Source organism: Propithecus coquereli, unplaced genomic scaffold (assembly GCF_000956105.1).
Source record: "Propithecus coquereli isolate 6110/MARCELLA unplaced genomic scaffold, Pcoq_1.0 Scaffold1021, whole genome shotgun sequence".
Taxonomy (NCBI): domain Eukaryota; kingdom Metazoa; phylum Chordata; class Mammalia; order Primates; family Indriidae; genus Propithecus; species Propithecus coquereli.
Genome location: NW_012134093.1, coordinates 65,012 through 81,125, shown reverse-complemented (window position 1 = coordinate 81,125; position 16,114 = coordinate 65,012). Strand labels below are relative to the sequence as shown.

The 16,114-nt window shown below is 49.6% G+C and overlaps 1 protein-coding gene across 1 annotated transcript in view; it reads left to right on the top strand.

The window, feature by feature from the left end:
* Positions 1-14,190, top strand: part of LOC105810118 (phylloquinone omega-hydroxylase CYP4F2-like) — a 16,069-nt gene extending 1,879 nt beyond the window's left edge. Inside the window, exons 2-12 of the mRNA XM_012644041.1 lie at positions 179-323; positions 3,588-3,641; positions 3,732-3,859; positions 6,024-6,145; positions 6,740-7,010; positions 7,765-7,831; positions 8,001-8,130; positions 12,886-13,019; positions 13,115-13,179; positions 13,365-13,447; positions 13,933-14,190. Coding sequence (XP_012499495.1) covers positions 179-323; positions 3,588-3,641; positions 3,732-3,859; positions 6,024-6,145; positions 6,740-7,010; positions 7,765-7,831; positions 8,001-8,130; positions 12,886-13,019; positions 13,115-13,179; positions 13,365-13,447; positions 13,933-14,110 — 1,377 coding nt within the window. The 3' untranslated portion in view covers positions 14,111-14,190. The remainder of the gene's footprint in view (positions 1-178; positions 324-3,587; positions 3,642-3,731; positions 3,860-6,023; positions 6,146-6,739; positions 7,011-7,764; positions 7,832-8,000; positions 8,131-12,885; positions 13,020-13,114; positions 13,180-13,364; positions 13,448-13,932) is intronic.
* Positions 14,191-16,114: the final 1,924 nt, after the last annotated feature.

The following is a 16,114-nucleotide window of genomic DNA, read 5'->3' as shown; positions in this document are numbered from 1 at the left end:
TGGGGAGGGCGGATCTTCCTTCCTCAGTTTACCCATTCAACTCCTCGTCTCTCTGGAAACACCCTAACAGATGCACCCAGAAATTATATTTACCAGCTATCTGGGCATGCTTTAGCCTGGTCACATTGGCACCTGAAATTAACCATCACAGGAGGTGACGGCCCTGTCTTGCTTGCAGGTCCCCCCCACAGAGGAGGGTTTGAGGCACTTGACTCAGCTGGTGGCCACCTACCCCCAGGGCTTTAAGTTCTGGCTGGGGCCCATCCTCCCCGTCATCACTTTGTGCCATCCTGACACCCTCAGACCTGTCCTGAATGCCTCAGGTACCATCCACAGCTAGTGGTGGTGGCGCCGTGGCGCATCCAAGGGCTTCTAGCCCCTCCTCTCCCATGCTCGTGCTTGGCCCCTGCAGTACCTGGGTCCCTCCCTCCCTCTTTTCCCTCAGCCACCTTCCTCTTCCCTGCATGTCCTCACCTGCCCCCACCCCAGTGTCTCCTCCCTGCACTGTCCTCTGCTCCCTGCCCTGGTGTCCTGGACACCACTGGGGCCCCAGGAGGTCTCTCAGTCCAAGGCCTTGTCCTGGGGGAACTCCCCAACCTCATGTGGTCAGGAATGGACCAGAGGAAGATGCACTATGACACCTCAGAGTAGAACTAAGTTTCTGCTGGGGCAGGCTGGAAGGCTTCCTGCAGGAGGAGTTGCTGGAGCTGGGTCTGGATTGATAAGGAGGAACTTTTTAAGTACAGGAAGCGTGACACAGTGGGTACCATTAGTGTTCCAGGCTCCCTGCTGGGCCTGCTGTAAGCCTTGCATGTGCCCAAGTCCAGGACAATGAGGAGAACTGGGAGCTGGTGGAGGACCTGGGCCACTTGCATGAGTGCCACCCCTGTGGGTCAGCTCCTTCTGCCAAACCCGGTGGCTCGTCTGCCCTAAGTTCAATGCTCTTCTGCTCCAGGCCCCAGGAATCTCCAAGGAGCCCCCACTGCAGCCTGGTGCCCTTCACTTGCCCTCTGCGCTCTCTTCCTTGGACAGGCCAGGCTGAGCAGGGAAACGGGCAGCATCCCACAGAGACTATGGCTCTGTCGCTAAAATGCAGAGTGACTCTGGGCAGGTCCCTGGGTCTCTCTGGCTTCTGACATCTCTTTCAGTTGTGAGTGATGGAAACTCAACCTCATGTCATCTCAGCAAAAAAAAGAAATCTGTTGACCATAAAGACCAGAGAGGGTGGCCTTCAGGCAAGGCTGGATCCAGGACTGAAACAATGTCTTCAGCAATCTGTCTCCATCTTGGTTTTAACTTTTACTGTATCACTTTTTCTTCCAAGGCAACCCTTTCCCCATGGTGTCCATGAGGGGTTCTAGAAGCTTCGGAAATCTCATCTTTTCCCCAGACCTTTCATAAGTAGCCCATCATTCACTATAATTGTCCTGTCATGGGTCATAGGACTAACTCTTCACCTAGTCACTGTGACTCTGATTGCCCAGTCTTGGCAGGTGTGGGGCTTCCAGAGCTATTCTTTCTGGGAACAAAGGAGTTTGATGATAAGAACTCAGGCCCTGGATTGAGACAGACCAAAGCTCAGGTCTCAGGCATGCCCGTGACTACCTTGGAGGTTGTGGGTGAGGGGCTTCGTCATTCAGAGTGTTAGTTTCTCTATCTGGAAAATGGGATGAGAGACAGCCCAGGTGAACTGGCATTTGTGATCTCTCTTAGTTCATCTGTTGCTGTAACTGAGTAGCTGAGACTAGGTGATTTATGAAGAAAAGAAATTTATACTCACAGTTCTCGAGGCTGGGAAGTTCAAGTTGAGCTGTTGTATCTGCTCAGCTTCTAGCGAGGGCCGTGTGCTGTGTCAGAGCATGGCAGAAGGCACCGCAGGGCAGGGGACTGAGTGTGCTCGCTCAGGTCTGCCTTCCTCTTCTTATAAAGCCACCAAACCCACTCCTGTGACAACCCATTAATCCATTAACCCACTAATAGATTAATTTATTAATCCCTCAATGGATGAGTGTGTTCAGGAGGGCAGACCCGACAGGATCCAGTCGCCTCTTGAAGGCCCCGTCTCTCAGTTCCACCACGTGGGGATCCACGTTCAACGTGAGTTTCCGAGGGGCAGACATTCAAACCACAACAGGATCCAAACGGGGAATGGCTTTTCCTGTCCTGTCACTGAGGCTCCTGGTTGCTGCGTTTGAGAATGGCAGGGGGATGTCAAGGCGGAGGCTCAGGTGCAGAGGTTGATGAGATGTGGGACGGACTCCCCAGGGCTCGGGGCTGCGTCCTGGCAGGTCCTTCTCCCTGGCAGCCTGGAAGACTGTGAATTGGGTTCTGTCTGCTCTTCTCCAGACTCGGGGCTTGCAGGACGGTCTCCTGTACATGCAGGGCCTGGCCAGCACCTTTGGGGATGTTGCTGCTGACTGGTGAGGCTGTGGGACGTGGTCGTCCGCATCCTCCACCGACCTGCATCAAGCCTGGGCTCTTTGCTCAGACGGACACTGCTTTGGCCACAGCTCGCCCACTGCTGTGGTCTCTGTGCTGCCTCCAGCCGGTCTGGGGACCCGAGTCCAGACAAGAGGGGCTGCGGCGGAGAAGACACTGCCTCTGTGTCCCCTGGACTGATCTGTCTGACCTCTGTCTGACCTCTGGTCCTGTTTGCTCATGTCTGAGCATGTCTGTGTGACGTCTGCTGTATGGACACATCTTGTCACGTGTATATTTACACCTGGGTCCAGGGGGCACCTGGTCCCTGTTACACCTGGTTACACCTGGTTTACACCTGGAATCATGGCGATCACCAGGTCTGGGGCTCAGCTGTAGCCAAGGTCACTTGGAACATGGTGTGGCCTATCTGGTTCTTGTCTGAAGTGTTTGAGATTTGCTTTTTCTCCTGCTTGTCACATCTGGGCTGTATTTGGAACTTGTCTGAGGTCTGGGACCCAAGGCCCCTTTGTGAGCTGTCTGAGATACGAGTCTTGTCTGAGGCAAGTCTTGAAGTATGTTCAGATCACACCTGGGGCACAGACTGGCTCACACCTGGTTCACATCTGGGACGTGAACAAGATTATATTTAAATCCTGCCTGGGGCCCAACCGTGGGGCATGCTGAGATCATGTCAGATCCTTTCAGGTCAAATTCATGCCATGTTGGATGATTTAGGCTTTGTCATGTGTGCCGTGGCTGTGTCAGGACCTGTAACACATCGGGGTCAGGTCACATGTCTGAGATCCCTGTTAGGAGGCGTCAGAGAGTTCTGGGCAGACAGGGTATCCTAGGTTCTTAGGTAGCTGTTTTGTGGGGTGTTGAGGTGTGTTTGGCTGTCGCAGACATGCTGAGGCATGTAGGGGCCAGGTCAAGGCATGATGGTGTGTGCTCTGCCCTGTGAGGGTCTGTGTTGCTCTAGTGTCCCCTGCAGGCTGGTCTGGGCCCCTCCCCTCCCACATCCTCCCTGCTCTGTCTGCACTTGGCCCCCTTCCTGCTATGCTGGGCTTGGAGTGGGGGAGTGTAGACCCCTGCCTGGGAGCCTCCACGGCCACCCTAGGCCCCTCCCCTGCCCCCTCCATGTCCATAATTGTCCTCATTCATGCCAGCCGCCATTGTACGGAAGGATGATATCTTCTTCAGCTTCATGAAGCCCTGGCTGGGTGAGTAATTGCAGGGTAGTGGGGCGGGGACAGCCTTGTGGGGCAGGAGAAGGTGCTGCCTTTGCTCACTGCCCTTCGCTGCCCGACTAGGGGAGGGGCTCCTGCTGAGTGCCGGTGACAAGTGGAGCAGCCACCGTCGCATGCTGACTCCCGCCTTCCATTTCAACATCCTGAAGCCCTATGTGAAGATTTTCAACGACAGCGTGAGCATAATGCACGTAAGTCCCTTGACACTGGGGTCATAGCTGGAGCCCTGGGGACCACAGACAGGTCTGAGCTGGAGTTCTGGCTCTTCCAAGTGGCTTGGTCCTTCTTCTTCCTCTCTGAGACTTGTTTCCTCACCTGTAAAATGGGTATAATAATCCCTACTTAAAAGGAGGTCAAAATGATGTAATGATGTCCTGTCTCTGGCACATAGCAGGTGATCAGACAGTGTCAGTTTCTATGTTTCTCTCCCTGTGAGCTCAAGAGAGCAATGATGAAGATTACACAGCAGCTACTGCTGCAAACAAACCACTTCCGAGCTCATTGGTTTAAATCAATGTGCTCGTGATTGCTAATAAGTCTGCGGGACAGTGGGCTGGTTCTTGTGGCTGTGGAAGGGGTCATTCAGGGTGTGTGAACAGCTGCGGGCCAGGTGGCAGCGTTGTTGATCCCGGCTCAGTCTCTCACCAGTGTGCGGCTCGGCCGGCATCAGGCTGATCTAGGGCGGCCTCAGCAGGGACAGCTGGACTTTCCTCCATGCGATTCTCTCCCTCCAGAAGGGATCCCCGGCTGTCCCCATGGCAGATACAGGGGTCCCAGGGAGTAAGAGGAGGCTGCAAAGCCTCTTGGAGCTCAGTAGAGTTATTGTGTCATCCTTTTCCACATAGTATTGGCCAAAAAGAAAACTCAGAGGTCTGGCACAGAATCAAAGTGTGGTGGGTAAAATAGACTCCGTCTCTGACTGCAAATTGCTGAAAAATCACACTGCAAAGGGTGTGCACAGAGGGAGATGTGGACAATGGTGTTACAGATTTGTCTGTATATTTTGTATTTTTATTTAAGATTATTACAGGGATATAAACATTTTGGTTACAAAAATTTCTTTAGTACTGTTTGAGTCAAAGTTGCAAGTGTGTTCAGCACCCAGGCAGTGGGCATTGTACCTGTTAGGTGTTAATTACCCATCCTCTCCTGCCCCCTTCCACCCGCTGGATTTCCGATGAATGTTATTTCCATATGTGCACATAAGTGTTGATCGATCAGTCCCATTTTAATGGTGAGTACATGTGCTGTTTGCTTTTCCATTTTTCTGATAATTCATTTAGAAGAATGGTTTCCAGGTGGGATATGGATTTTTTGACCTGCCTAAGATTTTTTTCTTACTCGGAAGGTTATAAGTTAGCGTGTTACCTTTTCATGGATTCTGCCACAGACAGGAGACTCCAGGGTCAGAGACAAAGGGTGGTTTACTACTCACGGCACTATAGCACGTGCTTCTTCTTGGTTTCCCTCCTTTTTCCAAGCCGCTCAATCCCACGTGGGTGACACAGGCGGGATCCTATCGATGGCTGTTCCTGGAGTCCATTGCAGTGCAGGGGAGGAGCACTAGGCTTAGGGAATCTGATTTTACAGCAAGCAGACACAGCCTGGTATGTGTTTGGGGGAATCATGACCTTATCCCTCAAGGTTCTTCTCTTCAAACACAGGGTGGAGAAATGACCCAGGTTAAGAACATAGGTCTTTGCATTCTTGACATGCCCAGCAAGGATGCTCAGGGCCCAAGGAAGACTACTTCTACCAACATGGGGATATTTTTGCAGTCCACTTATAACAATAAATATGAGGAAAGCCAACATTTTTGAGCACTCACTATGTGACAGAAATGATTCCTTGTGCCAATTCTATGATATAAATTCTCTGATTTAATTTTAATGCACCTGTCAGTTAGAGTTTCTTCTTGCCCCATTACAGAAGAGGAAACTCATGGCCAGAAAGATTAAAGGGGCTGCTCAAGTCTACCTATGTACTGAGTCCTAGGGTGGTGGAGCAGGGATTCTAACCCGGTTTATCTGGTACCAAAGCAGGTCAACTTAAATCTTCCTGAAGATTTGACAGGTGGGACCTAAGGGAAGGCACTGGGTTTCCCAAGGGCACACTCAGCATAGGATGCAGAGCTGAAATGTGCGCTCAGGTCTCTTGTTCCCAGCCATGGGGTCTTCATCTCCTAATAGTAAAAGCTTCTGCTTTCACCCAAGCTGGGTCCTCCCTGGGGATGGCTACCTGGGCCAGAGGACCAAGAGGCTGGCTCTGAATGTGTCCATCCTGATGTTTGGGGTTGGGGAGGGGCTCCAAAGAGTCAAGGCCCAGTCCCCCAGCCCTGTCCCCTTCTCTGGCCAGGCCAAGTGGCAGCGCCTGGCCTCGGAGGGCAGTGCCCGACTGGACATGTTTGAGCACATCAGCCTCATGACCTTGGACAGTCTGCAGAAATGCATCTTCAGCTTCGACAGCAATTGCCAGGAGTGAGTCCTTGCCCAGGGCCTGGGAACTTGAAGTGTGGACCCAAGGGGGTAGGTGGGCGAGGGAGGACTGAGGAAAACCACAAGAGCTGTTCTGGAGCAGGTACGTCACAGCTGGACTTTGAAGGAGAGGGAGGGGTAGGTAGAAATGTTTGGGTGAAGGCACGGAGGCTAGGAGGAGTAGAGGATGTACAGCAGACAATAGAGGTGACTTTGCATACAGGAGGCTAGGGTCAGGGCTGGGCCATGGACCAGGTGGAATTTGATGACTTCTGAGCTGTGTGCACAGTTTTCCGAAGGAGAAGGGGCAGGACTGGATACTGAGCAGGAGACAGAAGGGAGGAGGGGCACGATGTCCAAGCTGTACTATGCTCTGGCTACCTAGTGGCACATAGGCAGCTCACAGAGATGGATCCAGGCAGAGAAGAGGGTTTGGAGAGCCAAGGCTCATGGCTGATGCCCTCTGTGTATCTGTGGGGCCGTCTGTTTCTGGAGACTCAGTTTCCTGATGGGAGGTAGATCCTGCCTGCTGGTGGGAAATGCTCCCGGGGATTCAGGTGTGTTGAGTTGTTTCCTCCACATTCCCTCATCCTGCAGGAAGCCCAGTGAATACATCGCCACCATCCTGGAGCTCAGTGCCCTCATACAAAAAAGAGGCGAGAACATCCTCTTGTACATGGACTTCCTGTACTATCTCACCCGCGATGGGCGGCGCTTCCGCGAGGCCTGCCGCCTGGTGCACGACTTCACAGATGCCGTCATCCAGGAGCGACGCCGCATCCTGCCCAGTCAGGGTCTTGATGACTTCCTCAAGGCCAAAGCCAAGACCAAGACTTTGGACTTCATTGATGTGCTCCTGCTGAGCAAGGTGGGCTTCCTGGGACCTGAACTCAAGAGATAGAATGGGGAGCTTCATGTCAAATGTCAAATCCAAGAACTTGGACTTGACCCAGTGGGCTCTGGGGAACATGGAAATTATTGCAGTCAGGAAGGGACCCACTCCCAAATTCCTGCTAGGGCAATGCAATGTTTTTACCTCTTAGTGCACCAGAATTTGCACCATAGCAGAGGGGCCCCAATATTACGAGCCTTGGAGCTCATAAAGAACAGCTCGCACATCTGTGCCTTCCTCCGGCCAGAGAGCGAGAGAGAGAGAAATTTTTTCTGGAGTATAAACTAGTCTCCAGTGAGAAGGAAATGACTATGGGTTTATAACCAAATGCCTTCAGGGGAGATAAGATTCTCTGTGTTTACCACCCTAGAATGTGAGCAAATACCTTTGGAGCAACACTTGATTTCTAAGCTCCAAGGAAAATTGTCCTTTAAACATCCTGAAATCCAGGTTGCCAGCAACTTTTTCCCCAAAAGTGCTCATTATACAGAAACGTGAAAATATTCATGGGCCACTGATTAATCCCACCAGGGATAAAAGAAAGAGGGGGCAAGGCAGGCAGGGAGGAAGCCCTTCAGACGAGGGCTCCGGCTATGGTGTCCAGGAGAGATCCAGGAGTGCAGGGTGGGTTTGTGTTTCTGGGAGGAGGATGCATCTTCAGACATTGTCTCAGGTTAGACTCAGGAGACTCAGAGCTAGTGAGATTTGTTGGGTTTTGCTTTCTCTTCAGGATGAAGGTGGAAGGCAGTTGTCAGATGAGGAGATAAGAGCGGAGGCTGATACCTTCATGTTTGGGGGTGAGGGTCCCAGTGTGGGGACAGGGGTCTCTCCATTCCACGGATGAGGTGGGTGGACCCGGATACTCCATCCTTCCCATCCTCCCTGAGGGCCTCCTTGCAAGGGTGCTGTCCACCCCTCTGGTGCTGAAGCAGCTCAGAGACCCACATCAACCTTCTTGCACCTCAGGCCATGACACCACGGCCAGTGGCCTCTCCTGGGTCCTGTACAACCTTGCAAGGCACCCAGAATACCAGGAACGCTGCCGGCAGGAGGTGCAAGAGCTTCTGAGGGACCGCGAGCCCAAAGAGATTGAATGGTGAGTGCAGGTCCTCATGGCCGTTCCTGAGCCCCTCTCTTTGGCTCTGCTGACCAGGTGGGGAGGAGAGAAGTTGTATTTCTTCATTCTACTGGTATTTCTTAGTGGTAACAGGGCAGAGCCCAGAGGCAGGACTTGGGACCCAGTTGGCTGGGTCCAGGGGAATGATTGCAGGTTTTGGGGACAGAAAGACTGGGGTTGCTGAGAGAATTAGGAATGATCTGTGAGGGCTAATGATGCCACTCAGCACGTGATCATTAATGAACTTTGTCTCCATTCCCTTTCTTTTCTCCATGAAATATCATTGCTTTAAACAGCTTAACTCGCTGAGTTTGCTCCTCTGTGCCCTAATTCCTACCCGACTGTCCAGTCCAGGATTCACAAAGGAGACTCAGAGGTAAAAGTCATCCATCTCCTGTCCAGAACACCTGGGTCACTCATGCATCCAGCCTCCATTTAGCAAACACTCCCACTCTGCCTTCCCACCCGCAGTTCTGTGCCCAGCAATTTTTTTGCCCTGGAGACCTGAGAAGGACCCAGGCCAGGGATGTGCCTTTCAGGTGCTCCCAGTCTGGTAGGGGCACAGTCCCCCATGAGGACATTCCCAGCCCACAGGAGCGTGAATAGAGTCGAGAGTAAGAGAAGCAGGACTGGGGGTTAAAAAGTGTCTTGGATGAGTCCCTGAGTGATGGTCAGTAGACATTTGGGTGCAGTTGGGAAACAGGGCTCTAGGTCAAGGAGATGGGCTGGGCAAAGTTGTGGAGAGATGACAGAGACAGAGGGAGATAGAAGTTTTAATGGTCAACTTTACCCCAAGGTTAATGGGGAGCCAGGGGTGATGTTTGAGCAGGGGAGGGAGAGATCAGATCTGCGTACCAGAAAGTTGTTTCTAGGGCTAGTGTGGACAGGATATTGGAAGGCACACGCTGCAGCATGAGGGTGCAGGGGGGAAGTTCTGAGGTCTGAGCCAGGCCAAGGATGGGGGGATACAACAGAAGCCTTGGACTAGACAGGTGTTTGGAGACGCTGTCCTCCCCTCCAAGCGTTTGCTCAGCACAGCATTTTCTGTGAGGTGGAGAAACATTTTCATTCATTTCAAACCAGGATATCAGGAAAAATTATGCACTTGGTAAAAAATAAAAGTGTTCCGAAGAGTTTATGATAGAAATAAGCTTACTTCTTAAGCCGCACCCTAGTAGTGACTGTGGCCAATGGGTTCCTGTGTGTCCTTCCAGAAAACGGCTACCCGATGCCCACGTTTATGTGCACACTCTCTTCTTCCGTACACATGGGGGTATCTAAAAGCAACACAAGTCTGCACACTAACAATATACTGTGAGGTTGTTTCTTTTTCTCAAATATGAGCTTTGGAAAATGAGTTGATTTTTAAATTTGCTTTTCAATTTTATTTGGCACATTTTAATTTTATATATTTATGTGCTATAATGTGACATTATGATATATGTGTACAATATGGAACAATAGAATTCACCTAATGAACACATCTGTCCACTCGTATACTTTTCATTTTTATGGTGGGAACATTTGAAATGTACTCTCTTAGCAATTTTGAAAAATGCAATGCATTATACTTAACCGTCCTCACCATGCTATGCCGTAGATCTCAAAAACGTATTCCTCCCGTCTTACCGAAACTTGTACCCTTTCATCAACATCTTCCTGTTCCTTTCCTGTCTCCCTCCTCTGGCAACAACATTCCCTTCTCTGTTTCTGTGATGTCTATGTTATCTATTTTAGGTCATACAGATAAGTGAGATCGCATGGTACTTGTCTTCTCGTGCCTGGTTTATTTCACTTGGCATAAGGTCCTCCATGTTGATCCGTGGCGTCACAAATGATAGAATTCCCTTCTTTTTGAAGGCTCGGTAGCATTCCACTTTGTATATGCACCACATTGAAAATGAGCTTTGAATTACAAAAACAAATGAGAACAAGTTCTTCTTGTACTAAATGACACATCACAGAGAAGACTAGGGTTATCATCGACATTCCTCCCACCCCCCTGAATCCCCTCCCTTTCTCCCCAGGGGTGTCTAGAGATATCAATTGGTCATCTATCTGCTTATCTATCCATCTATCTACCTGTCAGTCATCTCCTTATATATCCATATAGTTTCTACCTTTTGGTATATATATATTTACATGTGTGTGTGCAACTTGGTTTTATCCCCTCAACAGTGTGTCTATGGATGTTCTTTGCTGAAGCTGCACAACATTCCATATTTTACTCAGCGCACCCCCATGTTGAAGACCCTTAAGTAAACATTTGCAGTTATAATAGATATTGCCAATAAGCTTCCCAGTCCCTGTCCCGATTTACCTCCCAGTCTGCAGTGTGATAGGACTAGTGATCCTCATCTCTTCCTTTAACGTAGCTGTATAATATTCTATTGTGCAGATGTACCATAATTTATCTAAACATCTTGCCATCGATGTATATTGGATTGTGTCCAGCCTTTTGCCAAATGAAACATGGTGCAGTCAGGATGCGTGTACAGTCACCATTGCTTCAAGTGGGAGCATCTCTCAAGAACAGATTCTGAGACGTGCAACTGGTGAATCAAAGACCATTGCAATGCACAGTTGTAATGACTGCAAATCCATTCCTGTTACCTGAGTTCCATGGAATCAGCTTTCCCGTAACATCAACAATGCTATTATTCTATTACTGAATTTTAAATCTTTGTCAATCTTTATATTTCTTCTTTTAATGGACATTTCTCTAAATAACAGTGAGATTGAACATCCCTTGCACGTGTTGATAAGTCACTTGTTTTCACTTTATGGAAGTGGTCATCTTACACGTTTTCCTCTTTTTCTTTGGGTTCATTATTTTTCATATTTACTTATAGGCATGTGTATCAAAATCTTTTTTCTGTCTTGTGCTGCAAAAGATTGCCTTTTGATTTGGAGGGGGATATTTTGGTTAATTTTTATGAAGCCCAATTTGTCTACATTTTATTTTACAAAAAGACCACCCATCCATTTCCCAGGGGGTTGTGGGACTTCCTTTACCAGATGCGAAGTTTTCACTCATTTACGTGTCTGTCTCTATCCTGTTCCGTGGGTCTATTTTGCTGTTGTGCAGCAGTGCCACACTGTTTTTATTCCTGTGACATTGTGATGGGTCTTAGTTTCTGGTAGAGTAACTTCCCCCTCTTTAATACTTTATTTTCAAATTGACCTACCTCTTCAGGATCCTTTATTCTTCCAGAAAAATTTTAGAGTAAGTTTATCAAGTTCCTGAAAAGTCTGATAGATTTTAATTTCACTTGAATATATTTCATTGGTTGATTCCAATATATGATTGATTCGTGGGAAACATAACTTCGTAATATCGACACATCCTCTCTCGTAGTAAGAAATGGATATTCGCCTATTCAGATAATCTTTAGTCTTTTAACAGAGTTTAAAATATTTGCTTCCAGATCTTATACATGTTTGTTAAACCAACCTTTAGACACTTTTCTTGCTATAGTGAAGAGTATCTTTTCATTGCATTGAAGGAAATTTATCAGTTTATCTGGAATATAGAGATTTCATGTTTCTTAAATTTAATCCAAATATATCATGTTAATATTATTAGTATCTTTTCTTGTATTATCTTGTCCAGCGGGTTGTTATTTCTACATAGAGAAACTCATGATTTAGGGATATAAATTTTGTACCCAATTAACATAGTAAATACTAAAAATGGCGTCTAGTATCAAGAGGAAAAATATGGGTCATTTAGTAAAAGCACTTGGAACAACTGGGAAGCTGTCTGGAAATGTCCACATAAGTCACATATTTAATAGTTTAAAGAAACAAGAGTCTTAAAAGCTCTAGTTGAATTCCATGGGGAATTTATTTTATAGCTCCTGAGTAGAGATAACCCTATTTTGACACAAATCGCAGGAGATAGACAAGAAGAGAATGATATAATGTTAAATGAGAAAAGATACACAGTAGTGTGCATAGTGCAATAGCATGATAACTATAGTATAGTTATATAGCATGCTACTGTATAATTTCTTAAAGATGCTTTAAAAGTAGCTTTGGAAGGACACATTAAAAATTAGTAACACAGGCCACCTGTGTGGTGCCATTGGGCCATAGGGGTGAGCGAGGTTGTATAGAGTTTTCAAATTTTGAACCACTTAAGTGTAGCAGGTCCTAGCATTTTAAATAGGCACTGGAAAACAAGTGGGCAAAGAATTCAGCCCACTTACTGGATCTTCAATGTTTATAAAAGTTATCCAGTGGAATCTCTTGTGTTTTCTAAGTATAAAATCACTACCTGCCAAAATGATACATTTACCCCAACATTTCAAATTGTGTTTTCCTCCTTTTTTCTTGTCTAGTTGCATTTGCTAGTATCTCTAGTACATTGATAAATAAGAGTAAAACCTTGGATCTGTGTATTTTGTTACTTCATCATTTGTATTACGATTTGGCTTTCTTGCCATAAAAAAATATTTTTCTGCAAATATGTTACCTTTTTACAGTTGGCTTTTGGATGCTATGTTTTCGTAAGAACTATCTTTTAAGAATATCTGGCTAAATTTCCTATGGTACTTCTCTAATTCCCTGCTTTTCTGATTTTTTCTGCTGTTATAGTTCTCAAATATTTGATTCCTGTGGACCTTACTTTCTTATAAGGAGAAAAGGTCTCATTGGGAAACACAGCACCTGGAGGATTCTGTTTCTCTCTTTGCTCCCTGGATAATTGCTGGGTGGGGGGTGTTTCCACAGGGACGACCTGGCCCAGCTGCCCTTCCTCACCATGTGCATTAAGGAGAGTCTGCGCCTGCATCCTCCAGCCCCAATGATCTCCCGACGCTGCACCCAGGACATTGTGCTCCCAGATGGCCGGGTCATCCCCAAAGGTGCCCACAGCGACAGGGGGAGGAGGCTCCTGGGCAGGAAGAGGGGCCCATCAGGCAGTGGGGCCCTGTCCTGACTGCTCCCTCCTCTCCCACAGGCATCATGTGCATCATCAGTATTTTCGGGACCCATCACAACCCAGCTGTGTGGCCTGACCCTGAGGTACTGACTGACCCCTCCATCCCGCACCATTTTTGCCCATTCCAGGGGTCCTAGAGGAGGGGGGGGGCTTGAACAGGGAAATCCGAGATCACCTCTCTCGCCCACTACCAGACACACTCATCTGTCTCTCCAAGGCTGGCTGTCCTGGGAGACCCACCCAGCAAGCCTCTCCCTCTCGCCCCCAGGTGTATGACCCCTCCCGCTTCGATCCAGAAAACTTCAAGGAGAGGTCACCTCTGGCTTTTACTCCATTCTCCGCAGGGCCCAGGTAAGGGTGGGGTGTGCAGCATGCAGGGATGGAGTGATGGGTGCCGGGGGGAGGGGTCTCCCCATGACAGTGAGAAAAGCTGGGGGAGGGGGAGCTGCAGATGGCCATAATTTCAGCTCTCCTTCCCTCGCCCCTCCCAAGGTTAAGGCCAAAGGTCCATAGAATGGGGTCGCCGTGAGTGTTACGGTGGTGTGCTCAGCTCCCCCTTCCCCTTTTCTGCTGTTGGGAGTTGGGGGCTGCAGTCTGGGCCAGGCTAGGGGGTTACCCAAGCTCACACTGTGTGTGTGTGTTTGTGTGTGTGTGTCTGTGTGTGTGTGTTGTGTTGTGTGTTTTTGTGTGAGGGGGTCCCGGGTACGCTTAGCTCCTCTCTCTGCCCCTCAAGCTGATCTGGGTGGGGGCAGGGGCCTCTCGGGCCAGGTTCCAGGTGCGATGGGGCCAGGATGCTTGTCCTGGGTGAACTCAGAGTTCCCACCTCTGTCCCACAGGAACTGCATCGGGCAGACCTTCGCCATGACCGAGATGAAGGTGGTCCTGGCGCTCACGCTGCTGCGCTTCCGCCTCCTGCCGGACGACACGGAGCCGCGCAGGAAGCCAGAGCTGATCCTGCGCACAGAGGGCGGCCTCTGGCTGCGGGCGGAGCCGCTGGAGGAGGGCCAGCAGTGACCCCTCTACCCCATCCACTTACCTTTGCAGATTTCTCGGAATAACACTGAGCTGTCACCTCTGCCTGAGCCTGGTTGACAGATGGCAGGGAGCCCTTGGGGACTGCGGGGATCCAGGACCTGTGCCTGGGTGGGTTGAGGTGGGGCTGGTGGTTCTGAGTCCAAAAACCTGACTGCCTCTCTGGCTGACCACAAGGCCCTCAGGCGGATCCCAGGTTGTGTCAGAGACCAAGTATGGACTTTCTGCTGTGGGCCATAGGGAGCCATAAGAGGTGTTTGAGCAGGAGAGGGACCAGGGTTGACGACAGATTTAACATGCAATATTGAGGCTCTGAATCAGCGAGAAAAACAATAGGGGCAGATCCCTTAGTCTGGGCTGCAGGTGTCCCCAACCCCAGACAGAGGCCCCTGACCAGCCCAGGGCACAGTGTGGAAGGGCCTGCAGCTTCCACCCTGGCAGACTCTCTGAGATTGTTGCTTCCCTTCCTGCTCTTGTCAATGTTCCATTCCCTGTGTCTGCCCCTCCCGGGTGGTCCCATCCGTGACCCCTTCCCCTACCTTCAGGGAGCCCCTCCTTTCCTCTTCTGGGCCCCTGATGCTACCCGGGCAGCCTGGACAACACACACTTACTGAGCCCACTCAGGAGCTCCCACAGGAGCCTCAGGGGAGGCTCCTCCCCACCCCCTCACCTCCAGTCCCTTCTTCGTTCCTATCACAGGCCTCCCAGGCCCATCTTGGGTGGGGTGGGGGCAGCGCCATCCCATTTGAACGTTGAGATTCAAAGCCAGACCCCTGGACACAAACGCCAACCCCAGAAGGATGGGATCTGGAGCCTGACTTCTTGAGTTCAAGTCTGGGCTCTGCTGTGTGACTGGGGCAAGTTAATGTCCCTCTTTGTGCGTCTGTTTCCTCAACCATATAATGAGGACAGCACTACCTACCTCAGGACTGTCCTGAGGGCTAAATACAAAGGACAGAGCTCTATCTAGTGCACAGTTAATGCTCGATAAATGTGGCCACATCACTGCCTCTCTCAGAAACTCTGTTGAAGCGTGCTGCCTTTCGAGGTAGTTGTTCCTGCCGCGACTTTTAAGAGTGTGCCTTGGAACTCAGACACAGGAATTGCAAGGTTTGTGCTCGTTGAATCAGGTCTATCCCTCCAGGCTGTACGTACAGGAAGCAGTTATTTCTGAGAGTGATGGGCCACCTGAAGGTGCCAGGAGGTGGAGAATGAGAGTAACCTTCGTTAACATCTCAAAATATTGCCCTGCTACGAACGCTGATCTCTTCGTAGCCTGAGGGACTCGGCACCGCTGAGCTCTGCTGAGTCCTCGAATCCCTCCAGCTGTACTCAGCCACCCTGGCCTTGATCCTTTCCTCCTAACAGATTATCTTTCCTTGCCTGGGGGCCGGTGCATTGCCTTTGCACCTTTGGCAAAGATCCGTTGACTGTACTTCCGGGAGTCTATTTTCTGTACTTCCTAACCTGTTGCATTGTCTTTCACCAAGACCACAACGTCTAGACGACTGTAGCTTTGCACTGTCTTGAAGTTGGAGAGTGCCAGTCCTCCAACTTCGTTCTACTCCTTCAATACGGTCTTGCCTAATGTGGGTCTTTTGTCTCTCCATATACATTTTAGAATCAGTTTTTTGGTGTTGGGATTGTGTTGAATCTATAGATGAAGTTGGGAAGAACTGGTGTTCGGAAAATATTGACTTTTCCTGCTTTATGAGAAATGCTCAAGGAGCACCTCGGAGCCTCGGTTGGCTTCTCCTACTGCTGTGCGCAGGAACCAGGATCTGGCGCAGAGCACCCCTCATCATGGGAAACTGGGCACCACGGGAAAAGGTGGCCACTCCCTCGCCCGTCATGCAAACCAGGTTCTTGGGGAACCTGGTGCTAAACCATTCCTAGAAGATCCACTTCTGGTTGAGGGTTTCACTCCCAGCAGAGAGCTCCCTTGGTGGGATCTATGGAAACTCAGCCATTGACTCAGGGTTTGTC